This window comes from Phyllostomus hastatus, unplaced genomic scaffold (assembly GCF_019186645.2).
Source record: "Phyllostomus hastatus isolate PE091 unplaced genomic scaffold, TTU_PhHast_1.1 phas_scaffold_182, whole genome shotgun sequence".
NCBI classification, from domain to species: Eukaryota; Metazoa; Chordata; class Mammalia; order Chiroptera; family Phyllostomidae; genus Phyllostomus; species Phyllostomus hastatus.
This window is the reverse complement of record NW_025334013.1, coordinates 19,884,527-19,912,241: the sequence shown is the minus strand read 5'-3', so window position 1 is coordinate 19,912,241 and position 27,715 is coordinate 19,884,527. Positions and strand designations below refer to the sequence as shown.

Sequence of the window (27,715 nt, the reverse complement as noted above, 5' to 3'; positions counted from 1 at the left end):
AAAAATACCCATAAAAATGTAGACACTGGGATTATGTTACACAGGATATAGATAAATGAAAGACTAGCTTGAAATATTAGCACAAAATAGGGAAACTATAAAAAATAACAGTAAATTTTAAAAGAACCACATTGAACTCCTATAGGTAAATAGTACAATAACCCAAATCAAGACATCAATGTCAAGTTCAAAGCAGATTGGACATGGCTAAACAGAGAATTGGTGAATTAGAAACAAGTTCAGAAAAAAACCATCTGGAATGAGCATGTGAAGACATAAAGATCAAAAACTGATATAAAGGAAAGGGTGAAAGACGTGGAGAATAAATAAGAAACATCTAAGATGTATTTAATTGGAGACTCAGAAGAAGTGAAGAGAGAGACACAGAGGTGATCTTTGAAGGGTTAATGGCTAAAGATTTCCCAGAACTGATTAAATATATTAATTTACAGATCCAAAAACCCAATAAATCCTACACAAAATGAATTTTTTAAAAATTTACACTTAGAAAAGATGATACACATGTTCAATTCCAGCTATATGACATCCTGCAAAGGCAGAACCATAGAGACCATACGAAGATCAGGTGTTGCCAGGGGTTTGGAGGAGGAAGGATAAATAAATAGAACACAGGAAATTTGGGGGGGCAGTGAATTCACTTCATATGATTCTGTGATGACATATACATGTCATTATACATTTGTCAAAACCCATAAAATGTATAATAGAAACAGCCCTAATGTACACCTTGGGCTTCGGCTGATAATGCTGTGTCACGGTTGGTTCATTGATTGTGACCAATGCACTGTGCCGGTGGAGGCTGTGGGTGGTGGGGGAAGGAAGGGCCATGCAGAAACTCTCTGCGCTTTTCATTTAATTTGGCTATGAACCTAAAACCACTCTAAAAAGATGAAGTCTATCAATTAAAAAAATTTTACAACCAGACATATCATGGTGAAACAGCAGAATATCAAAGGCAAAGATGAAATCTTCAAAGCTGCCAGGAAAAAAAAAAAAAGACAGATTATCTTCAAAGGACCCAGGTAGATTGAGAGCTGACTTCTCAGAAGTCACCGTGGGAGACAGAGAAAGCAGGAGTTTATCTTCAACATGATAAAGGAAAGTTACTGCTGGCCTAGAATTCTATACCCAGTGAAAAATCCTTCAAGAATGAGGATGAAATGAAGACATTTTCAGATAAACAAAAACTGAAAGAGTATGCCAGAGTGCAGATGGAAGGTCAGGAATGCTAGAAAGAATGAAAAATAATGAGGTGGCAAACACACAGGCAGATCTAAACGAACGATGACTGTATGAAACCGTAACAATACCTTGTGGTATTGGAAACAGGAAATGTATGTTTAAAATACATGACACAATGATAAGTCAGAAGGTGGATGAATGGAATGAAATCATTGCAAGGTTTTAGTATTATCTTGGAGTAGAGTAAATGTGTTGAGTAATTCTAGACTTGAAACAAGTTAAGTGTGGAGATTATAACCTCTAGAATAACCAATAATTAATCATTTTCAACTGAGTTAGGGAAGTGGGAGTCCCCTCTGGTGAGATCTACTAACCAAAAGTGGACTCCAAGGCAAAAAGTACTATTAAAAAGAGGGAGGATCACCATACAATAACAGGATATATTAACTTACATACACTTAAAAATCAATAGGAAAAAGACAACCTAATCAAATAAGAGGCAACAGGCACTTTACAACACTGGAAACAAGCACCTCACAAAATGGACCAGTACAGATACGAAAAAGTGTTCGACCTCACTAGTCATCAAAGAAAAGCAAATTAAGGCACAGTAAGATGCCACTACTCACTCATCACGTTGCGGTACTTTACGGTCGGAACAATACCGTGTGTAGGAGTTACCAGACATACAAAGAAGCAGGAAAACATGACTGATAATCAAGAGCCAAAAAGTAGGCAATAGTGTCAGAACCTCAAAGGCCCACACATTAAAGTTAGCAGATGAGAACTTTCAAATAACTCTGATATTATGTGGGAGAACATAGAAGAAAATATTGATGAAATAGATTTAAAAAATAGAGATTGTCAGTAAAGAAGTGAAATTCATTTGAAAAAATAATGAAGTGACAAACTTGTTGGATGTGTTCACCAGCAGACAGGTACGGCCGAGGGCAAAAGACAGGTTGAGAAAGCAGGGAGTCAGTTCAACAGGAAATATCTGAGCTGAAACACAGGGAGAAGAGTTGCAGGGACAGAGCGTGAAATGTGTGCGATGTAATCAGAAGGTCTAACGTACGTGTAATTGGGATCCTAGACGGGAAAGAAAGAACACTGGGGCAGAGGCAATATTCAAAGTGATATGGCTTATAATTTTCCAAAACTGTTGAAAGAGATCCACTCACAAATGCAAGAAGCTGAGTGAAACCCAGGTAAGATAAAGATAAAACAGAAGGCGTATCATTGGCAATGGCAGAAAACTGAGGTAATGAGAAAACCTTGAAAGCAGTGAGGTAGAAGGAGACACGTTACCTGTGAAGCAACAACACTGATGCCCACATTTCAACAGAAACTATGAATCCAGAAGACAAATGCATGACTTTTTTAAAGATTTTATTTATTTATTTTTAGAGAGAGGGTAGGGAAGGAGAACAAGAGGGAGAGAAACATCAGTGCATGGTTGCCTCTCATGCGCCTTCTACTGGGGACCTGGCCCCCAACCCAGGCATGTGCCCTGACTGGGAATTGAACCAGCATCCCTTTGGTTCTCAGGCCCGCGCTCAGTCCATTGAGCCACACCAGCCAGGGCATGGGTTTTGTCTTTTAATGCTCCATCTTGGAACGCTGAGTCACCTTATAAAGTGATCTGGCTACTTCAGTGAGGAGCCCGTGGAGACAGGGACCTGACCAGCCCCCTGCTGCTCTGGCCAACCAAGCTGAAGCAGCAGACACGTGCGTTAAGCCATCTCTGATTCTCAGCCCCGGCTGAGGCTCCAGGTGACTGCAGCCCACGTGGAGCAAAAGCACTGCCCAGAGAAGTCCAGCTCAGAGTTCAGAATAGTGCGCAAATAAATGTTGGGGTGGTTTGTGACACTGCAATAGATACTTGAAATAAGACTTGGAGGGACACTTCACAAAAGAGGATGTAAATGGCCACTAAGCACACGAACAGTGTTTAACATCATTCATTGTTAGGAAATTCCAAATTAAAACCACGATGGTAGAGCTTTTCATACCACCAGAATAGCTAAAATTAAATTAAATTAAATTAAATTAACAATATTAAATAATTGAAGATTTAGAGCCACTGGAACTTTCATGGCTGGTGGGAGCGTAAGTAAGTACGACCCTTCAGAAAACTGTTTAAGGGATTCTTAGAAAGTTAAACACTTTCTTACCGTATGAACAAGCCATTCTACTCCTGGGTATTTACCCAAGATAGTCTCAGCGGATTCCAGATCTGGGGCAGGCCGAGAGCAAGATCAGAGAGAGAAAATACAGAAATGTGAGCCACCCGATGACACACGCCCATTACGGCTCGTGGAAGGAAAAACCGGAGAGACAAAGGAATCGGATTAAGCCTGTGGATTCACTGCTGAGTAACAGGAAATTCGGGGGAGAAGGAAATCCGCTGCTTGGGGACCCAATTAGCAGGGACCACAGGATGCTCTAAGAGACCAGTGATCTGGTGTCATTAACGAATGAATGACACGAAGAAAAAAAGATGGAACGAAGGGCAAAAATTAAACTGGACTTGATGACGTTAAAACAAACAAGAAAACAGGCAGAACGAGGTTCAGGATGATGACCGCCCTTGGTTGGGGCGGATGAAGACGGACTATGAACGGGAGGAGGCGCGTGGGGAGTTTCCCAGGTGGGCGCCGAGGTTTTCCCTGCAGACGCGGGTGCTGGCCTTCCGATGGTCCCATGACCTGTACCGCTTGTTTTAGGTGGTTTTCTGTATTTGTGTTGTCTGTTAGCCACAAAAATGTTTTTAAAAATCGTTCAGGTGTGTTCAGTATGTCTATTCCTAGGCTTCAACTCCCAGAGATTCTGATTCCATGTAGCTGAATGAGGCTCCCCGAACCACCATGTTTAAAAACTCCCAGACGCCTTTCCGCAGCTGCCTGAGGATGCACTGTGAGGACGCTGGTGGGGGTGTTGGGGAGCCCGGGAAGGGTTTCCCGGAGCAACAACAGGCCCAGCCGAGTTTTCACCTTAGAAAGATCTCTCTGGCCTGGAGCTGGTGCAGCTGCGAGGCTGACTCATAGGTCAGAGAAAATGACGAAGATCTGGCCAATAGAGATGCCGAGTCGGGAAACCTTAAAGCTTCAAAAAGCATTCTTACATTCCGATATTAATCGTTAAGATCTGAGTATAAGATATTAGAATTCCAAAAACATTCTCAGGAATTCCTAAAAACATAAATTATTCTGTATTTTTTCTAACACTTTGATGTGTGTGTTTTTTTTTAAAGATTGACCAAGATAATAATCGGCGAATATTCTTCTGTAAGAGGGTTCTACTAAACATTCCAGACATTTTCTGTTAAAAAAAAAACAAAACACAACATAATAACAGCTCTTGCTGGTGTGGCTCAGTGGATTGAGTGCTGGCCTGCCAACCAAAGGGTCACTGGTTCAATTCCCAGTCAGGGCACATGCCTGGGTTATGAGCCAGGTCCCCAGTGGGGGGTGCGCAAGAGGCAACCACACATTGTTGTTTCTCTCCTTCTCTTTCTCCCTCCATTTCCCTCTCTATAAATAAATAAATAAAATCTTTAAAAAATAAAAAAAGTCATAAAAAACATTATAAATGCATGGTGTGTTATTACAAGCCAATATAATATGATAAGATGATATCTTTCAATAACACGTTAAAATGACCTCTACTTTACAAAGACATTTGATAATAAAAGTCATTAAAAATTAGAGATATTAACTCAAAGTAAAGGCAAAATAAAAATTATTTTAAAAATGGATTGATAACACCACAAGTGTTTATTATTAAAGTTATTCTTTTTTCAAATGGATTGAATTTTTAAATTTTATTTATTTATTTTTAGAGAGAGGGGAAGGGAAGGAGAAAGAGGGAAAGAAACATCAATGTGAGGTTGCCTCTCATGTGCCCCCAACTGAGGACCTGGCCCACAACCCAGGCACGTGCCCTGACTGGAATCAAACCAGTGACCCTTTGGTTCGCAGGCAAGCACTCAATCCATTGAGCCACACTAACCAGGACTTAAAAGTTATTCTTAAAAATGAAAATTTAAAACACAAAATGTATTCATTGCCCTTGGTCTTTGTTTTTAGGACAAATATTTGAAACTTAGAGAAACTTACTTCATTTTGCACTGATGCTGGCTGAACTAAGGGCGTGCACAAACACACCCTCAGGTGGAGTATTCGGGCACGTATTGCTTCCTATAATCTTCCTTTTTTTCATGATGAAATATTTTGCTTTACAAAGAACTGTAGCTTATAGCGAATATTCAAACACTGGAAAATACCGGTGTCAGCTTCACCCAAATGCGTCAGGAGGCTTTACTAAAATTAAAAATGGCAAAGTTTTATTTAAGGGTCTTAGGATTTGCGAATCAGAAACACTACCAGGTGACACCAGAGGGATCTGAAGAAAAACACTGAGAGTTCTCTTAAGCAAACAGCACATTCTTGAATCTGTCTTGCATTCTTCACCTCTGGAATCATCTACGACGATGATCTTCCAGATGACCAGCAGTCTGGATAATGCATGTCCTACAGTCTGGGCACGTAAACATTCTTTCCTAAGTACTTCTCCAGGAAGTTATATATCTCCAGGCACTGACGCACAACTGAGAAACGCAACAGTTTAAGTCCTCGGGCTAGTTAAAGTAAAATAAAATCTATTCCTCCTGCTTCTGACCTTTTGATCTAAATCAGTTTCGTCGGCTTCACTGCACAGACTCCATTTTTGGTCAGCTTAGCTACACTGAATTCATCTTGTTTTGTTCACTCATTCCTCACCAGCTAGCATAATTGGATAGTATTGGAGTAACATGCCAAAATTGCCAATTTAGGGACTTTTGCTTCCAGAACATATTATTTCTTGAAACACCACCCATAGCATTTGAATTAAGCATGCTCATACTATGTTTGCAAACTTACAAATAATCATTTTATGTGCAAGAATGGCTAACCATTAAGTAGCAGACAAGGCCACAAACCCACTTAAAACATGGCAACAGCCCTGACCAGCATGGCTCAGTTGGTTGAGCATCGTCCCACAAAGTGAAAGATCGCCAGTTCCATTCCCGGTCAGGGCACAGGCCTGGGTTGCAGGCTGGTCCCCAGCTGGGGTACAAGCGAGAGGCAACCTATGGATGTTTCTCTCCCTCTCTTCCTCCCTCCCTTCCCCTCTCTCTAAAAATAAATAAATAAAATGTTTTTTAAAAAATCCAAAAACATGGCAAGAACTATAAGCAATTCTTTCCTACGTGCTCCTGTCCCAGGTCCGGGAAATGTCGACCTTGATCTTTGACTCCACACGCCAGCATTTCCTGCTCTAGCTTCTGACACTTGAGCGGGTTCTTTCAAACCAGGGACATCTCTATGTTGATTGTGAAGCTTTAATTTTCACAGGAGAATAATCATAGCTTTCCCTACCTCCAGAGGCGGGGGTCACACAGGCCAAGGGAGGAGAGAGCTCCAAGGATGAAGTGGCCAGCGGTGTGAGTAAGGCGTGGGCTGAGAGGCGCTGTGGGCTAATTGACAGGGGGTCAATGGCACGCCCCCCCCCCCAAGCCACCGGCTCCTGGAGAACATTCTACTCGGACCTCTCTGTGTGTTCTACATGGATAGCCCCCGGCTGGGGCATCGGTGGGCTCCAGCTGTCCTGGAACCTGCTCAGACTCTTGAGAGACTCGGGGCAGTTGTGGTGAGGCCTCGCGGTCTTTCCCTGCGCCTCCCAGCCTCCCAGCCTTTGGGCCCCAAGTCAAACGTCATCTCCCGACCGACCCACTGCTCTCCCCACTCGCCCTCTGTTCTAGTTCCTTCACAACGTCTCTCACCTTTACCGTTATGTGGCTTATTTACTTGTTTCGTATCTGTCCCCTTCACCTCTCCCCCAGAACAATGGCAGCTCTGGAAGGGCCAGGGTCTCCTCCGTCTTATTCTGAGTGTCTACAACAGTGTCCACACGGCATCGGCTTCCCGAGAACATTTATTGAATGACTGGACAATTGAATGGGTAGAGCAGGCAAGTGCAGGTGGAGTTTTGGAGTCTCCTCTCTGGAATTCCATCTCCTCCGGGGCGAGAACTCCTCTCTAGCCCTTTTCAGCCGTGCGACGTGGGCCCCAGACAGTCTTCTTAGCTAAGCAAAACCAAGTTCTTTTGGGGTGCAACACTGATAGTGACCAATAGGTGGCAGCAAGACACTATGGTTGAATCATGACAAAGCCTGGGCCACCGGGGTCACTAAACACCTGAAGTTTAATTTCCCAAACAGCTGAGCTAGTTTATTTTCAGCATCTGAAATGCAAGACTTTCTTAAACACAGTGCCCATGGCCCTGCTGCCCAGAAAGGAGAAGAATGAACCGACATTTGAGTTTGAGTTTGAATGCCAGGTCGGCCTCTTACTGGCTAGTGACCCGGGTAATTCACTTCTATGAGGGGAGGTCATCAGGATCTCACAGGGTGATTATGAGGACCCAGCAGATAAAGAATATGGCAGGACAGCTTTTGGGGTCAAGAAAAGGCCTTGAGGACTGCAGGGAGCTCAGAGCCTTGGGAGGGGGGCTACAGGTGGAGCCTGCGTGTGCAGAGACCCCAGGAGCTCTTCACTGGAAGCAGCTTCCTCCTCCCCCGACTCTCCCCACCCCCCGCCCACCCCCACCCACTCTGCACCCGCACCCAGCAGCTGTACGTTGAGCAGACGCATGCTAAATTGACACCGCAAACCTCAAGAGGGCACCTGGGCAGGCAATGGGACCCCATTTCCCTGGTCCGTTCAGTCTCCCACCCTTGTGATTTTCCCTCTGGGGAAACAGGCCTCTCCTCGAAACACTCAGAACGCCGCCTGCCTCCTTCCGCTTGGCCCCGTTTCCCCTTCCACTGAGAAGAGAAACGACTGGGAGAGGACCCCACGTCCTCCCCCCAGCCTGTGCCTGTGTGCCCCGCCTCCCCCCCACCACCACTGTCTGTAGGCACTGCCCCAGCTCCCATCTGCGTCACGGCTTCCCCTCGCACACAGGACACGGACCCCTCCCACCCACCCAAGGATTTTTCTCTTAGGACTCTCTCCTCCCTCATCTGCATGGTAATTATCCCCTCTGTTACCCAGCCCCATGATCTACAAACAAGACCTAATATTTCTTCTCTCAAACCCTGGTGACCCTACAAAAGCATCTTCTACCACCCTCTTGTTTCCTGTTCCCCCAACAGCACAGCTCCCCGGGAGAGGAGCCCACCCTCCACTGCCTCCCCTCCCCACCATCCTCTCCGGACCCCACTCCCAGGAGCCCTCCTCCTCCGCAATGAAGCCCCATGGGGAGGACTGCCAGTGGCCGCGATTTTCCCAGCTCTGTTCTCAGCCTTGACCACACACACACACACACACACACACACACACACACACACACAGTTGAAGGTTCCCTCCTTCCTGAAACATTTCTTCTCTTAGTTTCTGTGAGTTGTATCATCTGTATAGATTCTTGCTTCCTGGCTGGGTTGGGCTGGGCAGCCCTGGAAACGTAATGTCCATCCAGTGGGATGACCCTCGGGTTCACACCTCCCTCCCATGTTCATACATCTCTCCCATGTTCACAACTGTCCTTAATGATCATATCTCTCCCCTGTGTTCATGCCTCCCCCCGTGTTCATGCCTCTCCTCCATGTTCATGCCTCTCCCCCGTGTTCCTATCCAACACTTGCCCTGGAACCCAGAAGAGTTCACATCTGACTCCATCTGGCGGTCAAACAGGCTTGTCAAACCTGCCTCGTCTAAACTGAGCTCTCGATTTGAACCCACTAACCTGCCCCCCCGCTCACAGCATCCCCACTTGTGGGCTGCTCTGACCAAAAGCCCTGGAGTCGTCCCTGACTCCTCTCCGCCCATACCCCACAGCCACCCCCTCAGCGAATTCACTTGACCCAATCCTTATAGCCTTTCTTGAGCCTCAGCCTTCTTACCACCCACACCGTGACCACCCGGCATTCACGGGGGCTGGCAGGAGCCCCTCAAGTTCTCCAGGCATCCTCTCATTCACTTACCTGTTCAAACTCACCTGTTCAAACCCTTTAGACCTTCCCGCTCCCTCAGAAGAGTCCAGGCCCTGACTCACCGGGAGGCTGGAGAACACCAGCCTCCGGGCCCGCTTCTCCCTCATCTGCAACGCCTCCTCGCCCTCACTCCGTTCACCGCACAGTGGTGCCCTTGCATTTTCTGAAACACTCTCCATCCCTGACCTTTGGGCTGGTGGTTTCCAGTACTGGCACTCTGCCTCAGCTGACCACACAGCTCCCTTCCCGCCTCTGCTCACCCCCCAAGTTCTCAGGGAGGCCCCCCCATCCCTCTGCCGAAAATAGCACCATCCGCTATTCTTTCCTATCCCCTTGCCGTGTTTTAGTTTTTCTTCACAACACTTGTTGCTTCCACTTTATTTTATCACTTATGTTCGCTTCTGCTCTGAGTTTCACTACTGGAAGCTAAGCTCTGTGAGTGTGGGCTCTGCACATCTTACTCATCATGTGTCGCCTTGCCTAGAATAATGCCATCACAGACTATGCTCTCACATCTGACCGTATGAATGGAAGGAAGGTTGGATGAATGGATGAATGGATCAACCGATGGGTCAGTGGATGGATGGACGGGTGCGTGGGTGGATGGGCGGATCACAGAAGGATGGAAGGGTCAATGAATAGAGGGATGGATGGGTATTGACAATTCTACAGGACAGCACCCGTAGAGCACAACAAAACACTCCAACAAGTCTTGCATATGAACATAACTTTATGTTTCCCTAAAGCCCACTTGTATTTGCTTCCAGAGACCTCTGAGGGGGCAGGAGTGGCTGTTGTTTCCACCCCAACGTTTCTGGATGCGGGAGCAGAGGAGTGAGTCACACAGGATCGGAAGGCCGTCGGAGGCCTCTGGCTTCCTCAGGGGGCGTCTGGAGCTCACCCCTTCTCGGGTGTCCACGGGGAGAAATCTCTTTGGCACGAGGATGCTGGAAACACCTCTGATCGTGGCTGAGTTGTGGAGGCAGCATTCAGATTGGGGGTACTGGCTGGTGGATGGCGGGGACCATTTGCAGAAGGAGGTGATTGGACGGGTCAAATCAGGTGAAGCCTGAGAAGGATGAGGGACTCGGGATGAGAGTGGCTTTGGCCGCTGGGCCCGCTCCACCTCTGCTCGCTGCAGAGACATGGCTGGTGGTATAATGTGTCCCTACCCCCCCCCCCGCCCCCGCCAGTGTCCCTGCCTGTAGAGCACATTCTTTTCCTCCAGCTCAGAATTCCCCACACACTGTTTCTGCAGGTTTAGTGTCCTTGGGTGACAGACACACAGTAGCATCTGCCTCATTTGGGAGTTGGGTGTTTCTACTCCTCGTCCTCCCACCTCCCAAACTGGGGGTTTGTTAAGGCCAAGGCCAGGGCAGACACCCGCCTGCCTGGCCCATTAGCTGTGTGGCCAGATGTGATGCGTGCTCCCCGAGGATGCCCAGACCATGGGGTCAGCGGGCGGTCTCTGAGCAGGAGGGGCCCAGGGCCAGGACAGCCTGGGGCAGGCGGGGTTCTGGACACGAGCATTTTCATGACCTGACTGAATGCCCCCAACAGTCTGCCAGGACGGCACCAACGTCATTCTCGTGGCTGACTGACAGCGTCCGTCAACCGTTGATGGAGACACTGAGGCTTTCCCCACACTGTCCGTCTGTGGCGGAGCCTGGATTCGCTCTGGGCCAGACCCCAAAGCCAGTGTTCTTACCACTAGAACGGGGACCTCTGGTTCACACAAATCTTTCTGGAATGACACAAGGTCATTAACTGGATAAAAGGAAGGATGAAAAAATCTCAAGGTACTGGCCAAGGCAGGTTGCTTGGCACTCCGGGAGACGGTCTTCACAGGGCACGTGTCGTAACGAGACTGGTTTCTCAGCTCTCCCCCACCCCAGGGCCTGGGGGTGGGAGCAGGCAGGGAGGGAGGGGTGGCTGCCGTGAAGAGCTAGCCTATGCTTCAGACTGACTTTGGGAGAAAAAGCCGTTTTGAATCTGAAACATTGTCTCATTATTTCAGAAGCACCCAAACCTTTGCTCCCCACATGTTACTCTTCCCAACCCCCACCCCACCCCCAGGCTGTCCCACACGGGCGCACCTGGAGCAGGTCTGTTCCGCCATGTCCCAGCTTAAGGTGCTGTCTCCAGCAGGCTCCTGTGGAAAGGTTGCACCAGTAAAGGGGTGTTCTAGAGCCCTCCCCACAACCTGGTGGGGGGGTGAGCCCTACGGTGGCTGACAGGGGACCCTTGGGCAGAGGCCATGAGGAAGTTTGAGGCTGGTAGGGAAGGGACACCTGAGGAGGGACCTGGGGAACAGCCACAAATGTCAGAGCAGAGCGGGGGCGTGGCCAAGATCTGGGCCATAGCTCTGCCTGCTCCGTGCACAGAGGGGCCTCTTCTTCAGAGCTGTCAGAGCCGCCCAAGTGGGCTGCCGTGGACTTATCTGGGTGGTGGGTGTAACGGGGTCAGCCCCATAGTCAGTGTCAATGTCAGTCAGACCTTTACTGGGGACAGTGGGGGGAGCAAGGTATTTCGTGGACCTGGGAACCCAGAGCGCAGCCACCAGATCCCCGTGCCCAGCTCAGGTCCTGGTGAGAGCCTCTTTCCCCCTGCGCCCAGACACCTGAACTCGGGTCCCATGGCGTAGCAGATGGAGGCGGGCAGGAAGCCATTGAAGGTGGAGCTCATGACCCAAGTGTAGGCACCCATGGAGGGGAAGATGAGCCAGTCACCCACATCCAGTTCGGGCAGCTGCACCTCCTGCTCGGAGAGCTTGTCAAAGGCATCGCACGTGGGGCCATAGAGGATGCAGGGGAAGAGGGGCGGCTTCGAGCTGAGCTCCTGCAGGGACACAGGGATGGAGGACCAGAGAAGGGAGAGCTCCTCCCCCCAGCCCATCCTCCAAGCGCATGCCCTAGGCCAGCAGAGCACCCCAAGGCATAAGTGGGAAGGCACCAGCAAGGACGCTGTCAGTCAGCCATCCCAACAACTACTGAGCAGTCCCTGCGTGCCAGCCTCTGTTCTTGACCCCTCCCTCATGGAGCTTGCTCATGACATCCCTTCGAGGGACACGTTCTAGCCTTGCCAAGTTACATGGGCAGACACAGCCATGGCCTCAGCTTCCCATCTATAAAACTGAAAGATTTTAGTCAATAATCACTCCAAACACTGGGCCCCAAACTCAGCTGCACACTGGAGTCACACTGGAGGAGTTTTAACAAAGGACTGATGTCACGTCTCAACCCATAAGAATGTGAGGTGTTGACAGTCCAGGGCGTGGCCTAGGCTCAGGGTCTTTGAAAACTTCCCAGATGAATCTACCGTGAAGCAATGTTGGAGAATCTCTGTTTCCCAGGTCTTCTGCATCTCCTGCATCCCAGGATGCTGCTAAACACCCACGCACAGAGTGGATACGGAGAGATCACACGGGAGCCCAGAGGCAAACAGATGGCATGCACACCCGCACAGAACCATGTACCTGTCCCCACACCCACCTGCACAGGTGCAAATCAGCGTGCTCACACACAAAAGAGGTACACATGCAAATGCAAACAGGCACACCCATGCACAACCTTGTACAAGCACGTGGTGTGGCCATCTGCAGAGCAACTTGTAAACGAAGACCCTGCGCCTCTCCACCTCACAGAGGGACCCCTGCCTCACGGGGAAGCGGACTGAACTCGGTGCTCTCGGGCTCTGAGGGGCGCCAGAGCCGCACAAGGGCCCCCTTACCTTCACCACTATTGGCGTCCTGGGGACCGGCTCCCTGATGCAGGCTCGGAAGATGCCGTAGTGGCCCTCGTTGAGATAATACAACAGTTTCCGGCAGCCTCCTGGGAGCAGGGAGAGGGCAGGGCTGAGGTGTGCTCAGTGAGGTCTCAACACTGACCATCAACACTGAGCCCAGCACCCTTGGGAGCAGCCCAGACACCCTTCCCAGCACCAGGTAACCTTTGTGCCCTGATCTGAGAGCCTTTCCTGATCCTGTGCAAGGCTGGGGCCTGGTCCCTGGGCTCTCAGTGCCTCGCTGCCTCCCACCCCACCCCACCCCACAGGGGTGCTGCCGCTGCTGCGGCTACTACTGCTAATAGAGCTAATGTGCCACGAACTACGGCCTGGGCATTGTTCCGGCCTGGCTGCATGTGTTAAATTATTTAATCCTCCAAACCACACTCTGAGTAAAGACAATGAACACCACTGTATCAGTGGGGAAACTGAGTCTTGCCAGAAGTCACACAGGAGAATTCAGCAGGGCGGGAATTTGTCCCTGGTCTAGTCCCAGGTCCTCTGTCCTCACTTTAGACTGGGTTCTGTGTAGGGCAAAACTAGGAGCAAAATGCCTTTTTGTGGTATATTTCCATTATGGGTGCCCCTTAGAGATGTGCTAATTTATCCTTTTTTTTCCTCGAAGGGCTGCCTGGTTACCCATATTGTTCGTTTTCTTCATCTTGATGCTCTGGCATCTGGGGCCTCACTGACCCTGGACACTCTGCTCCTCCCAGTAAGAGACACGCCTGCAGGTGCCCCTCCCCATGCAAACCAGCCGATCCAGAGTCCGTTCCTGCCAACCACCCCCTTTACAGTGTTCTCATGGGGTCAACCACTCCCACTCTCCCCTAACTATCCCAGGGCCAGGGACCAGGCAACCATGGCGGTCCTTGTGGCCCAGAACCCACCACGATTGCTCAAACCAGCCAATCCCAAACCTGCCTACGTGGTTTTCCCTGCCTCACTCGCTCTTTTCCTTAAACCCACAGTACAGCCTCTCACCCACCCAGACCCTTGTCCTGCCTCCTGACCCACCCTGGCGCTTCCCCATGAGGCCTGTGTGGCATGCCATAACTCCTGTTCCCAGGGAAATCTTCTTGTAAGGAGTAGTTTCTGTGTCTCCCTGTCTCACGTGACCTGAGCAAAGTGAATCCGGTTGCACTGAACACAGTGCCCAACCCTAACAAGCAGCATAGAGCATGGGTGTCACCTCCTTCCTTCTAAATACTCTGCCTCTGTTGACGCTGCCGCAGTGAACGTGTGGGGGCTCCTCCCAAGCTCCATCACACTCCTGATGCACACTGAGCTGAGGCTCGCCTGCGACCCCAGGTTCTTCGGACACGGACTACTACCAAGGCAATTTCTAAACAACCACTCTTAGTCTGTCCTTAGAACATTGATTTCTTCCAGCCAAGATGGAGGCATAAGTAGATACACTTTGCTTCCTTGCACAACCAGAAGAAGGACAACAACAAATTAAAAAACAAGAAATAACCAGAACTGCCAGAAAATCAAACTGTATGGAAATCCGACAACAAAGAGTTAAGGAAGAAATATTCATCCAGACCAGCGGGAGGGGCGGAGACGGGCAGCCAGGGCAGAGAGGACATGCGTGCGGCAAGGCAGCAGCTGGTGAGCAGGGTGGTCCCACAATCGCATGCGGATTAACCGGGAGGAACAACTGGGGAGTGAGACAGATTGTGCAACCCAGTGTTCCAGTGCGGGGAAATAAAGCCTCAAAACCTCTGACTGCAAAAACCGGTGGAGGTTATGGCAGTGGGAGAAACTCCCAGCCTCACAGGAGAGTTCATTGGAGAGACCCACCGGGTACATAGAACGTACACAAAACCACCCACCTGGGAATCAGCACCAGAAGGGCCCAATTTGCTTGTGGGTAGCCGGGGAAGTGAATGAATGTCTGCCAAGAGCTGAGCAAACAGCATTGTTCCCTCTTGGGCCCCTCCCCCACTTATAGAGCCACAATGTAGCCACATGGTTTGCCCCACCCTGGTGAATAGCTAAGGCTCCACACCTTACTACAGAACAGGTGCGCCAAGACCAAAATATATGGCACAAATGAAAGAACAGAGCAAAGCTCCAAAAACAGAACTAAGTGATGAAGATATGGCCAACCTATCAGATGCAGAGTTCAAAACACTGGTAATCAGGATGCTCACAGAAATGGTTGAGTATGGTCGCAGAATAGAGGAAAAAGTGAAGGCACTGCAAAGTGAAATAAAGAAAAGTATACAGGGAAGCAACAGTGAAGGGAAGGGAACCAGGGCTCAAACCAATGATTTGGAACAAAAGGAAGAATTAAACATTCAACCAGAACAGAATAAAGAAACAAGAATTCAGAAAAATGAAGACAAGCTTAGGAACCTGCAGGACAACGTTAGATGTTTCAACATCCGAATCATAGAGGTACCAGAAGGAGAAGAGGAAGAGCAAGAAATTGAAAACTTATTTGAAAAAATAATGAAGGAAAACTTCCCCAATTTGGCCAAGGAAACAGACTTCTAGGAAGTCCAGGAAGCTCAGAGAGTCCCAAAGAAGTTGGACCCAAGGAGGAACACACCAAGGCACATCATAATTACATTACCAAAGATGAAAGAGGAGAGAATCTTAAAAGCAGCAAGAGAAAAGGAAAGAGTTATCTACAAAGGAGTTCCCATAAGAGTATCAGCTTATTTCTCAAAAGAAATCTTACAGGCAAGAAGGGGCTGGAAAGAAGTATTCAAAGTCATGAAAGGCAAGGAAGGACCTGCATCCAAGATGACTCTATCCAGCAAAGCTATCATTTAGAATGGAAGGGCAGATAAAGTGCTTCCCAGATAAGGTCAAGTTCAAGGAGTTCATCATCACCAAGCCCTTACCATATGAAATGTTAAAGAGACTTATCTAAGAAAAAGAAAATGATCAAAACTATGAACAGTAAGATGACAACAAACTTACAACTATCAACAACTGAACCTAAAAACGAAAACAAACTAAGCCAACAACTAGAACAGGAACAGAATCACAGAAATGGAGATCACGTGGAGGGTTATCAGCAGGAAGGGGGATAAGGGAGAATCGGGGAAAGGTACAGGGAATAAGAAGCATAAATGGTAGGTACAAAGTAGACAGGGGGAGGTTAAGAATAGGAAATGGAGAAGCCAAAGAACTTGTATGCACAACCCGGGGACATGCACTAAGGGGTTAGAATGCTGGTGGGAGAGGCAGTGCAGGGTGGAGGGGAACAGAGGGAAGAAAAAATGGCACAACTGTCATAGCATAATCAACAAAATACATTTTTAAAAAAGAACTCAGGATGGAGAGAAGCACTGCTGCACCTTTGAGCGGCCCTCCGGCGCTGCAGGAGGTGTTGGACAGAGGCCACTGAGCCTGGCGACCAGAGTCCGGCCCTGGGCGCATGTGCAGACTGTTCAAGTGGTGGCCTTTTTAGGAAACCAGGAGGAGACTCTGAAGAAAGTTGGAAAGGTTGAAAGGATATGTAAGCTCGAGCCACCTTATCCCATTTTGATTTGGTTGGGACCAGTCTGAGCTGGTCTAATCAATGAAACATATTTTTTTAAAAAGAACATTGATCTCTTGGGTAGAGGTAGAAAAGGGTATAGGAGGGATAAATGGCAGTGGAGGAAGAAAGAAATGAAATAAAATAAAATAAAGAACACTGATTTCTTTTCAACCGATTTCTGTGACCATTGGGGGAGTCTTATCACATTTGGGCATTTAGATAGATGCCCAGAGCGTTCTGAATATTCGTCTTCTCTCCTTGGGTCTCCCCCCACCATCCTCTCCCTGGTGCTGGTCACTCCCCGCCCCCACCTTCCTCAGCTCTCTCAGCGGCTGTCACTGGTCCTGCCTCTTGCGCCCCCAGCCCCCGTTGTCCCTCAGCCAGTTGGCCGTGGGCGTTAGTCACGCCGGCCCGGAGGCTGGGCGCTCAGCTCCGCCTGGCACCTCCGCAGACACGAGGAAGCCAGCCCTGCAGTCAGACCGACCTTCGCTCAGTGGCGCCACCAGCCGGCGCTACTGCCTCGGACAAGTCACTGCCTCCCCCGCGCAGCGTCAGAATCTCCGCCCGTGAAACCGGGACGGCACAGACCCCTCCAGGATTGCTGAGCAGAGAGGGCGTCAGATAGTAATTTCTCACCCAATAGATCCTTCATCATAGGCAGCTCTTGCTATTATGAAAATAAAAATGATAAGGCCCAAACACCTATGAATTAGACTTTTGTTAAGTGATGACTGAAATCCTATAGCCCACATCACAATACTCTCCAGTGGGACGCTTTGTGAGGGAAGGACATTCGTGAGCCCACGTGCCTTTAGGATTAGAAAGGTATGGGACAGGCACTTGTCAAAAGGACAAGGAAGCAGATTGAAAGGATTCAGAAGTCCTTACATGTCTGTCATCACAAAGCTGCAGAGTAAAGAGCGCTAACCCAGAGGGTGGGTGTCTCTGTGTTTCCCATCTCACCACGAACTGGGGTTTCTGGCTCCCCCCCCCACACACACACAGCACGACAGCACACAACCAACATACTCTCCCCTGATGGCTCACCTCGATGGTCAAAATGTGTCCTGTTACCTACAAGTGTCGCCCTTAACCTCCAGGCCATGACACAGACAATAACGCCTTCACAGATCTGCTGTACGGCTAGTATCTACTCACTATGTTTTTGGTTATAAAAGTTTGCTCCTGCCCTGGCTGGTGTGGCTCAGTGGATTGAGCGCTGGACTGCGAAGCAAAGGGTTGCCACCCGTTCGATTCCCAGTCAGGCAGGGCACATGCCTGGGTTGTGGGCCAGGTCCCCAGTAGGGGGCACACAAGAGGCAACCACACATTGATGTTTCTCTCTTTCTCTTCCTTTCACCCTTCCATATACATGCATGCATACATACATACATACAAAACATCTTTAAAGAAAGTTTACTGCTGTTAGAAATGCGAGCCTGGAGAAACCCAGGCGCACGCCTGCGCGGTGGTGTCTGTGCCCCTGCGAGCTGTACTCGTGACTCCCCCTTCACACTCCAGTTGTGAATTCTTCGTCCCTCACTGTCCCCCTTCCGGTCTGAGAACAACAAAATACTAACAATGACTGGTTCTTGTCTGTATCGAATTCGAAGCTTATTTCCCCGCCAGTGAGGAGCCAGCCCTGGGATCCAGGATGGGATCCAGACCCTCTGCCCACGCTCCACCCTGGGGCCTGGGAACCCTGGACAGGGCCCTCCCCGCCCTGGCCCCGCCCACCGTCCTCCAGCACGGCCTTCTTGGCGATGATGTTGACGGCAGCCGTGCACACAGACTCCGTGTAGAAGCGTCCAGGCTCCGCGATGACCTCAACGCCGGTCCCCGTGGGGAAGTCCCGGGCCAGGGCAGCGCGGATCACTCCCGCCATCTGCGGGGACAGACCCAGACCGTGTGAGGCCGGTTCCTATGCAGGGTCTCTGCCCGCCTCATCTCTTGGTGCTCCTGTGGGAAGGTACCATCACCCCCATTTTACTGGAGGGAAACAGGTGGAAAGGGCGGCCCAGAGGGACGCTGTCTGAGGGTACACGGCAAGTGCGTGGGCTGCAACTCCCTGGGAGTCTGGACTTGGAACCGTCCACAAGTGTGCCCTGGGCGTGGGGGCCACAGTGAGTGAACGTCTCTCTGAGGGCGGCTCCAGCGAAGACAGTAACCAGCAGGTCTAGGGAAAGGCACGGAGCCACCACGCCCCACTGTGCCCATACCTGTACATAGGCCCTGTACGCAGAGTGAGAGACCGCTCAGCAAAACCAGCCCCAGCTACCTGCAGGCACACGACTCGGTTACAAGAGCTCCCTGTACACAAACCCCACTCTGTCCCTAGATCCCCTCTCCTCCTCCCCTCTTACCTCCTCAAACACAGGCTCCAAGCCCTCTGCTCCTGGGAACCCCCCTCCAATATCCAGGAGGTTCATTTTGTGCCCGACCCCACGGCCCATCTCGAAGATGTGCTGGCAGTCGGCAATGGCCTTTTCGAAGAGGTGGGTGTTCAGGCAGCTTGAGCCCACGTGGAAGCTGAACACATGTCGAGTGAGCGGTGGGGAACACACAAGGAGACGCAAGGTCAGGAGGGAGGGATGCGCATTTGGGAACACCCACACGGGTGGAGTGCGGAGCCCGCATGGGTAGGGAGGCCAGGACACGGGTGACTGCCCTGGAGATGGTGGGCACCTTCGGAAACCGCAACCTTGGCTATGCACGTGGGGCCCCAGTGACACCCCCACACGACAGTCCTTGAGTTAGGGCTCTTGTGCTTGTGCGGTGGTCACCACTCTTAGCTGCCCCCTCCCAAAGCCTTAAGGCTGGGGATCCCTGCCTTGATTAAAAATCATGACATTCTCTCATCATGGACTTTTTCTGCATTAAACTTTTCAAAATACTGTATTAAAATATTATTCACCTTGAGTATGAAGTTCTTTTGCATCCCATTAAATTTTGCACCCACGGCCAGCAGGGCTCACCCACCCCACCCTCACAGCAGGTGACGGCCCCCTCCTTTGCTGAGGACACAGGAGGAAGCAACAGAAGCAACAGGAGGCCCGGTCAGAGAGGCCTCGCTGGCCGAGGGCCCAGAGTGAGTCAAAGGCGTGGACAGGGTGGTGCAGTGCAGACCAAGACCCGCCTCCCAGGCACAGAAGGCCAGTGCTCTTACCTGGCTCCGACCACAGCCAACCCCAGGTCTCGGGCCGCCTTGAGCAAATGTTCACACATGTCCAGTCTGGCCCCAAACTTGGCGCTCAGAGGGAAGATGCTCTTGCTGTCCTCGGTCCAGAGCCGGAGGACCAGCCTGGGAGAGGGGTGTTCTTAGACATGAGCCCCAAAGCCTGGGTGTTTGCCGCCCCCCAACCAAACGCCCTCCACCCTCCCACCCACCCCTGTCTAGTTCCTCTGGACACTCCAGCCGCCGATCCCAAGGAGGAAACACACCACTACTTAGAGACTTCAGCCCAGACAAGAAGGAGCAGGAAAATGATGTAATTATGAGCATCCCTTCAGCAGATCTGCTGTTAGGGGATTGGAAATGTTAGACAGCTTCCCCAAGAACACGCCAAAGTGACAGACAGGTCAGAAATGTGAGCCCCGGTCTCCCTGCCCCCGGCCTCTCCCATGAGGTTGCCCGACCCCAGACCTCCTGACGCCAGGCTCCGCCCAGTGTCTGTGCAGACACAGGCCATGTTTACTTGACACCAATGGGCAGCAGGGAAGGCACTGTCCACCTAACCCAAATTCCAGTACTTCGCCACTTGGGCCTCTCCTGGCCACTGCCCCTAACGGTCTTCATCTAGTTGGTGAGGCCAGGTCAGTTGCCAGAGCCCCAGGCTTGCTGTCCCTTGCTCCGCCTATCCCCTCCTGCCTGCAGTGACCCTGCCGGTCTCACCTGGCCCCGGGGTGGTGCTGGGCCACCTTGGCCAGCTCTTCCTCACTGTCGAAGGTCAGGAGCTGCACCCCGTGGCAGGCAGCATACTGGAGGCTGGAGATGGACTTGCAGGGATTGGCATAGATGATGCGTGAGGGGGCCACACCCAGGCCCAGAACCTGCTCCAGCTCCACCTGGCACAGCGACAGCCACAGTGAACCTCTGCCTTCCTGCTGCCCCCGTTCTTTGAGTATAGGAGCCGAGGCATGAGGGGTGGTCCTTGACAGAGCCCCTGTTATGCCCCTGGCACAGCGCTGGGCACACCCTGTGCTATTTAAGCTTCTAGACAACTCTAAGGAACATTGAGTTGACCCCTTTTAGAGACAAAGAAACTGAGATGCAGGTGAAATGGCTGGACCAGTGGGGTCTGTAGCTGAAAACACGTGTTCCTTCCACTCACGAGCTCACACTGACTGTCCATGCCACCTAGACCCATGGACGGTTGACCGCTGTTAGTTCATTCATTTATTCTTTTACCAACAACTGAGGACCATGCACATCCACCGTGGTTTCGGGGCAGTGGTCCCCACTCCAGGACCCCTGGCAATCGGCCTTTTTCCCCCCCAAGAAGCGTCAGGCCTTTGAATGAGGCGAGTGGCGGTGGGCCCAGGCTCACCTGGCTGGCACAGTCGAAGCCGGTGCCCAGGGCAGCCAGGACGCGCAGCACCCAGGGGCTGCTGTTGCACTTCACGGCGTAGAAGGGCGTGACCCTCGGCAGGGCCTGGCAGAAGGCCTGATGGCGGCCGGCCAGCACACCCAGGTCGGCCACCATGAAGGGGTCTCTGTGGTGCTGCCGAGGCAGGGAGAGAGGGAGGGAAGGCTGGGCACTGCATCATCTCACTGAATCCTCACGGAGTCCCCATGTGGTAAGCGCTACTATTATCGCCAGTGTAGGAAAAAGGAAGCTAGGGTTCTGAAATATGATTCATTTCTTCAGGTACGTGGCAAAGGTAGGATGTGAGCCCCGATCTTCTGACAACAGGGAGACCAGCGGGCAACAATCTTTGTGGACCGAAACGGGGGCCAGGACAGCGTCCACCCTCTGCCGGGTAGCCCGGCATGGGGTGAAACCCTAAGTGGCGACTGGGGACTAGAACGAGACGTAAGAACTGTTCCACGATTCCCAGAGAACGGAGCCTTGGAGTAAGACCTAGCAAGCTGACTTATAACACCACAAACAGACGGCTTTATTTTGTGTTCACGTAAGTGGCCACTGAGACGCACCCTCTCTGCTCTCTACTGCCCCACCCCCCTCCCTCCCCGGCCCTCCGCTCCCCTCCCCTTCCCTCCGCTCCATACTGAATCGGAGAGCTCCCGGATCTTCTTGCAGACCACCTCCCTGGCGGACTCCCCAGGCCCCAGGGGGATGATCTCTGTTGGCCAGGTGCTTCCGGCAGGCCCTGCACTCTCCTTCGGGTCCACGGGCAGGGCACTCATCTCTGACACTCCACCAGAGCCCTCTGCCAGGCGCAGTACCAGCTTTCTGGAAAGGACTTGCCTTGAGTACCAGCACACCCCCTCCCCCCATTTCCTCGCTGTCCCCCAGCCAGTGTTCCCAGGCCAGTAAGTCTATCCGGCCACCTAGAGCTCTGTGGAGCCCTCGCAAACCTTCCCGTCTGTAGGATGGGCCGCCTGGGCCAGCCAGCATCAGCGACCTAATGCGGAACCAAGCAAGATGCTCAAAAGGTGCACGCATAATAGATGGTTCGCATCCTTTTCCAGGCTGCTTCACACACGCGTGTGCCCATTGACAGATGAGAAAAGTGGCCCTTGAGGGCAGAGTGCAAGATCTTTAGATTAGAGGGCTGGGATCTGGGGTATAATCTAATCCAACATCCCACTTTCCTCACGGGGACAAACGACCCAGAGAGAAGAAAGACTTGCCCAAGGTCGCCAAGGGGTCAGTGGCAGAGCTAGAACTGGTGCCTGGGCTCTGTAGAGCAGCTGCTGGACCTAAGCAAGGCTAGCCCTCATCCCCGAGACTGAAGTGAGGGCAGTCTGCAGCCAGAGTCCTTCTGCTTCAGCAGCTGGGGGGCGTCCATGGCCTCCACTCCACACCACACCCAGGCTACCTGGTGCCGATGGTGACCTGCTTCCGTAGGCACAGCTCAGAACGCCGGGACCTATGGCACCCTGGGCTTCCAGTAAATCCCTGTGTTAGAACAGAACTCAGCCCAGATCTCAGGCCCAGAGGAAGGACCTCTGCAGGTTGCTCCCCCAAACCTTGGTCAACCCTGACCGCTCAGCCCAAACCTCCCAGGCCCTTGGTGGCCCACACAATAGGCCCAAGGGTGAAGTCAGACTCCTGTTGTAAGAGAACACCAGCCACAACCAGAGTAGAGGGACACCCATCTCACCTCAAAGATATAACAGCCCTGGGGCTCACAGATCTTCAGACGGTTCTGAAAAGCAGGAGTGGAGCTGCGAGCGGAACCCGACCTCCAACTGCAGCTGCCCCGAGCAGGAGACGGTCTCCCCCGTGGCGTGTCTCTGCCTCCGCTGCACTTTTAATGCCTGGCCGGGAGTTTCTCTGATTGGGAAAGTGAGCCTTCTGCGTCATCACTTGGTGCTCAGTAACACCCCCTGCCATCCCTCCCCACAGGGGTTGCTGAGGCCTTCCCCTATGACCTGCTGGTCCATCCAGGATCAAGCCACCACCTCGGGGCACCCCACCTCTGGGGTGACACTGTTGGCTACTGTAGGCTCGCACCCCACCCACAGCCTCCCGTTCCTGTTTCTGGAAGGGAGATCAGCAGGCATCTGCGGCTGTCCTGGCCCTGCTTCTCGGTCAGCCCTGCCCTGTGTCTTCCTGCCTGGGGCCTCCAGCCCTGTCCCCTCCCAGCAGGGGCCAGTGTTGCACCGACCACCATCCTCAGGCTCTGGGGGCTTGAAAGGGAGTGGCAGCAGGAAGGGCCTGGATTGGAGGGAAGGACTCGAGAAACCTGGTGCAAATCCTTTAACCTTCGGGGGCCTCATAAATCCCATCTGAGAATGATGGGAGGGGGAAGCACAAGCAAGGGAAGGCCTTCCGGTCTACGATCCCAAACAAAATGGTAAAGTCCATGACTGTCATGGACCCACGCCAACACCTGCCCATGTTGGTTCACGTAGCCTGACTTCTCTAGCTCTGTCTCATAGGTGTGTAAGGTTTCAGGTAGATGGTCTGTCTCCTGGGCCTCCGTTTCATCATCTGCCAGATGGGGACAGTGTCCACAACACCTCACGGGTGGTGGTGAGGACAACATAAGATGAAACAAGATAGCACCTGCAAAGAACTTAGCCACGGGCCAGCATGCGATAGCAATCACACCGAGACAGCAGCAGCTGCCATGACCGAGCCCTGAGTAAGTGGCAGGCACGATGCTCCGTGCTTCACGTGGGCAACTCAGTTTGTTCTCGCAGCAGTGATGATCAGGGAGGCCCTACCAGGGCCAGGCGCACAGTCTGGGAGTCAGGACGAAATGATTGATTCTACGTTAGACAGGCAGCCTGCAAGGAATTGCTACACTAGCCCCAGGATGAGTTCGGTGTCAGGATTAAGGGTGAACAAGAAGCTTCGGCTGAGTCACTGGCCCAGCAGAGGAGCCGCTGCCAACCGGCCCTGCCCCGAGAAGCTGCGGGGCCCCATGTCTGACCCCAGCTTCTTGAGTCCAGGCAAATCCGTGCACCCAGCCCAGATCCGCACAAAGCGGGGGCCCAACCCGGACCCCACCCCCTGAGGCCCCACGCCAGGGCAAGTCACCTACTCCAGGGCTGCCCACAACGACGGGCACATAGGGGAGGCTCGGACTCCGCGGATGTGTGACCGTCGGAGCCTTGTCTGAGCCAGAAGGCACCTGGACTCCTGTTCATCCTCCCCTCCCATCCGGGAGACAGGAAAGCTGACAGGTGCAGAGAGGAGAACAGGGCTGCGGCTCCTCCAGCAAGTCGGTGGTGGGCCTGGCCTTCGCCCACCCCAGCACACGGCAGATCCTGAGTTGGTTCTGGTTCTGGTTCTGCTGTCCCGGAGCAGGGATTGGCCTTTCCCCATATGGAAGTTTAAATATTTCTATGGGTTTAAGTATTTCATTAGAAGCCTCCCCAAATGGGAAAGTCACGTGTACCCTATTAGTCCGTGGGGCTGGGCTGCACCCTCCCCTCTTCCTATGCCCCTCCCCCCACCTGTGCCCCACTCTTATAGTCACTCCTTCTCTGTGCCGGCTGTCAGGGGTCATCCTGTTACCTGCTGACCCCTCCTAACTGCCTTTACCAAACTGGGAAGCCCTCCGCCTTCAGGCTGGCCCCCTCCCTATGGGCCCCCAGCTGTCCTGGCCTTGCCTGAGGAGGGGGTATCAGAAAACTGCAGGTTGAGTTTCTGGGCCTGCCCAGCACAGGCCAGGGTGGGGAGGTCCTAAAAGTTTCAGGGACAGAGCCCAGGTGCTCAGCCCTTCCACCTCGGGGCAGCTTGAGGAGGAAGACGCTGTGTCCCTTGAATTCAAAAAGGCATTTGGGGGTACAAGTTAGCTTAGGAGGGATATCAGTTAGGGTGGTGGTGAATACAGTGTCATTACTGAATGCTTACTCACTACCAAGTACCACGCTAGGTATCAACACACTCACAAAACCTGTGGGTGTAGTTAAAGTATCTTACAGGTAATGAAATCACAGCACTGAGAGGCAGGTAATAATAGAATCTACTTAAAAGGATTGTGGAGAATGAATGAGATAATGAGTGTAGAGCCCATATCTAATACCTTCATGTCACTGGTTAAGAACTCATTAAACTAGTTCCTGATAATAAGGGCATTGTAAAGGACTTAGATTTTTAAACTTTTGTCTTAAACCAGGGTTTTTTAAACATTTTGTCTTAAAAACTAAAATACAGGCTTATAGTAAATATTTGTCATATGTTATGGATACCTAGCATCTCTGAACACCCCTCCTCTAAGTACCTCCCCCCAGCCCCTGCCACTGCGTGGAAGCAACACATCAGCCTTCCCAGACTGCTTTGCAGCCAGCGTGTGTGAGAAGGTGGCCCGGACTCCATCGGAGTCATCTGAAGGCATGAGCACCAGCTGATACTATAAAAGTGACTGTAGCAGGCGTGTGGGTAGTGGTGAAATAATAGTTAATAAAATTCTTGCATGTTCTCATCTCGAATGAACTTCTCATCGGAAAGAAGGCTTTTGAGACCAAATGTTTGCTGCCATAGCATGGCACGAAAGGCAAGGACTGGGGGCAGAGTGACTGCTAACTGTCCTGCAGAATTTAGAGACATAAAAAGGTAAGCTCAGAGTCATATTTTATTGGCACAAGATAGAGCCAAAGAATCAGGAACTTTCTACGACTGAACTATGAAGAATCTGTCATCTCTTGCCACTGAAGAGATAAAGAAGCCAATAACTAAAACTAAAATCAAACTTTAAGAATACAAGTTGCCACACCTTACTTTGCACACACACAAACACACCGGACATCAAATGGTCAACAAGCACGTGAAAATATACTCAACGTCATTAGTCATCAGAGAAATGCACAATAAAACCACAGTGAGACACTGCACGCACCCTCACCAGCACAGGGAGCGGTAACAAGGTGGGCAACGCCGAGTGTGTTGGTGGAAGCAGAGCAGCTGGAATCCCCATCCCTTCTGCTGGTGGTGTAAGTGGTAAGTAAGGCCAATTGGAGAACCTCTTTGGCAATATTTACTAAAGCTGAACATATCCTTAACCTATGCTCAGCAATTCCACTTCTGAGTCTTGAAGGTCTGTCTGGAAGAAGTCCAGCCATTATTATCAATAACAAGAATGGCTTGCATGACATCAATGTAACCTTGCAGCCAAGGAGAGTGAACTGGAATGTACACGTGTGAACAGTGATGACTTCACTGTGCTAGTCAGTGGGGGCAGTAGATATCATTGAGTGAGCATGTGCACTGTGTGGCCATCACATTCAAAATGACTGAGTGAGTAGAACAACGAATCCACATCAAATTTTGTATTATGCTTAAGCATTCCTCCGAGGAAACTATTTGGATGATTTAGAAGGCTTTTGGAGATGATGCAATGAGTGCAGGGCAAATACAAGTGAGGCACAAATGCTTCAACGGTGGTCAAGAATCTGTTGAAAGTGATCCACGTTCTGGAAGGCCTGTGACAAGCAAAATACCTGAGAATGTTGAATGTATACTGGCTGCCATCCACAAATATCGGCGACTGACAGCCCAAGAACTAGGAGCTGATCTGGGGACTCCAAAGTCTGTTGTGCCTGAGATTTTGAGGCAGGATCTTGGCATGAAACATGTAGTGGCAAAATTCATCCCGTGTCTTCTGCTACCAGAGCAGAAGGAACATCATGCTGCATTGGGAGAACTGGGTGAGGTCCCAAGGTGCCGACTTTGAAGGAGACTGAGGCGTCATTGTTCTATATATCTTCTTCAGTGTCTCTATTTTTCATATTACATGGCTGAATACGTCCTGGACAGACCTCGTATACCCAAGAGAAGTAAGAAAGACCCAACAGAAATATGTCCACCAAAGACAGGTACAGATGTTCATAGCAACTTTATTTACCATACCCCCAAAGTGGGCACAATCCAAAAATCCATCAATCATGGAATTAATAAATAAATTCAGCCCTGGCCATTGTGGCTCAGTGGAATGAGGGTGAGCCTGCAAACCAAAAGATTGCTGGTTTGATTCCCAGTCAGGGCACATGCCTGGCTTGTGGGCCAGGTCCCCAGTAAGGAGTGCATAAGAGACAACCACACATTGATATTTCCTCTCCCTCTCTTTCTTCCTCCCTTTCCCTCTCTCTAAAAAATAAATAAATAAAATCTTTAATAATAATAAGGCAGACTTCCAGCCAAGATGGAGGCATAGGTTGGTATACTGTGCCTCCTTGCACAACCAAAATAAGGACAACAATAATTTAGAAACAAAAAACAACCAGTACTGACAGAAAATTGAACTGTATGGAAGTCCGACAACCAAGGAGTTAAAGTAGACACATGCATCCAGACCGGTAAGAGGGGCAGAGATGGGTGGCTAGGTGGAGAGGGTTCATGGCCAAGTGGTGGCTGGCAGACTGGGCGTTCCCACATTCATGCACAGAGAAACCAGGCAAAACTGGGGAGCAAGACAGACTGCTCAACCCAGGATCCCAGCGTGGGGAAATAAAGCCTCAAAACACGGATTAAAAACTCCTGTGGGGGTTGAGGTGCCAGGAGAAACTCCCAGCCTCACAGGAGAGTTCGTTAAAGAGACCCACAGGGTCCTAGAAT

General features: G+C 50.9%; 1 protein-coding gene across 2 annotated transcripts; it reads right to left on the bottom strand.

Annotated features, from left to right (window-relative positions):
- Window positions 1–9,973: 9,973 nt before the first annotated feature.
- LOC123832061 (antizyme inhibitor 2-like) lies at window positions 9,974–22,935 on the bottom strand. 2 transcript variants are annotated; one of them, XM_045859569.1, is made up of 12 exons: window positions 22,812–22,919; window positions 22,527–22,606; window positions 21,754–21,937; window positions 21,071–21,244; window positions 20,416–20,588; window positions 19,690–19,824; window positions 18,887–19,052; window positions 18,261–18,408; window positions 12,968–13,068; window positions 11,859–12,076; window positions 11,335–11,390; window positions 9,974–10,307 (listed from the first exon to the last, which is right to left on the bottom strand). In XM_045859569.1, exons 3-11 carry the CDS (start codon window positions 21,889–21,891, stop codon window positions 11,366–11,368), a joined length of 1,278 nt encoding a protein of 425 aa, XP_045715525.1. In that variant the 5' UTR covers window positions 21,892–21,937; window positions 22,527–22,606; window positions 22,812–22,919; the 3' UTR covers window positions 9,974–10,307; window positions 11,335–11,365. The 2 variants fall into 2 exon arrangements, with proteins under 2 accessions (XP_045715525.1, XP_045715526.1); XM_045859570.1 differs by lacking the exon at window positions 22,527–22,606 and having other exon boundaries at window positions 22,812–22,935.
- Window positions 22,936–27,715: the final 4,780 nt, after the last annotated feature.

What these genes read in the sequence shown, in the direction of transcription:
- LOC123832061 (XM_045859570.1), bottom strand. Translation starts at nt 21,891, where the DNA reads ATGAGTGCCCTGCCCGTGGACCCGAAGGAGAGTGCAGGGCCTGCCGGA. An exon ending in TGGAGCCTGTGTTTGAGGAG is followed by an intron (nt 18,409 to 18,886) that starts GTAAGAGGGGAG and finishes CTGTCCCCGCAG; the next exon opens with ATGGCGGGAGTGATCCGCGC. An exon ending in GAAGGCCGTGCTGGAGGACG is followed by an intron (nt 13,069 to 18,260) that starts GTGGGCGGGGCC and finishes CCCTGCTCCCAG; the next exon opens with GAGGCTGCCGGAAACTGTTG.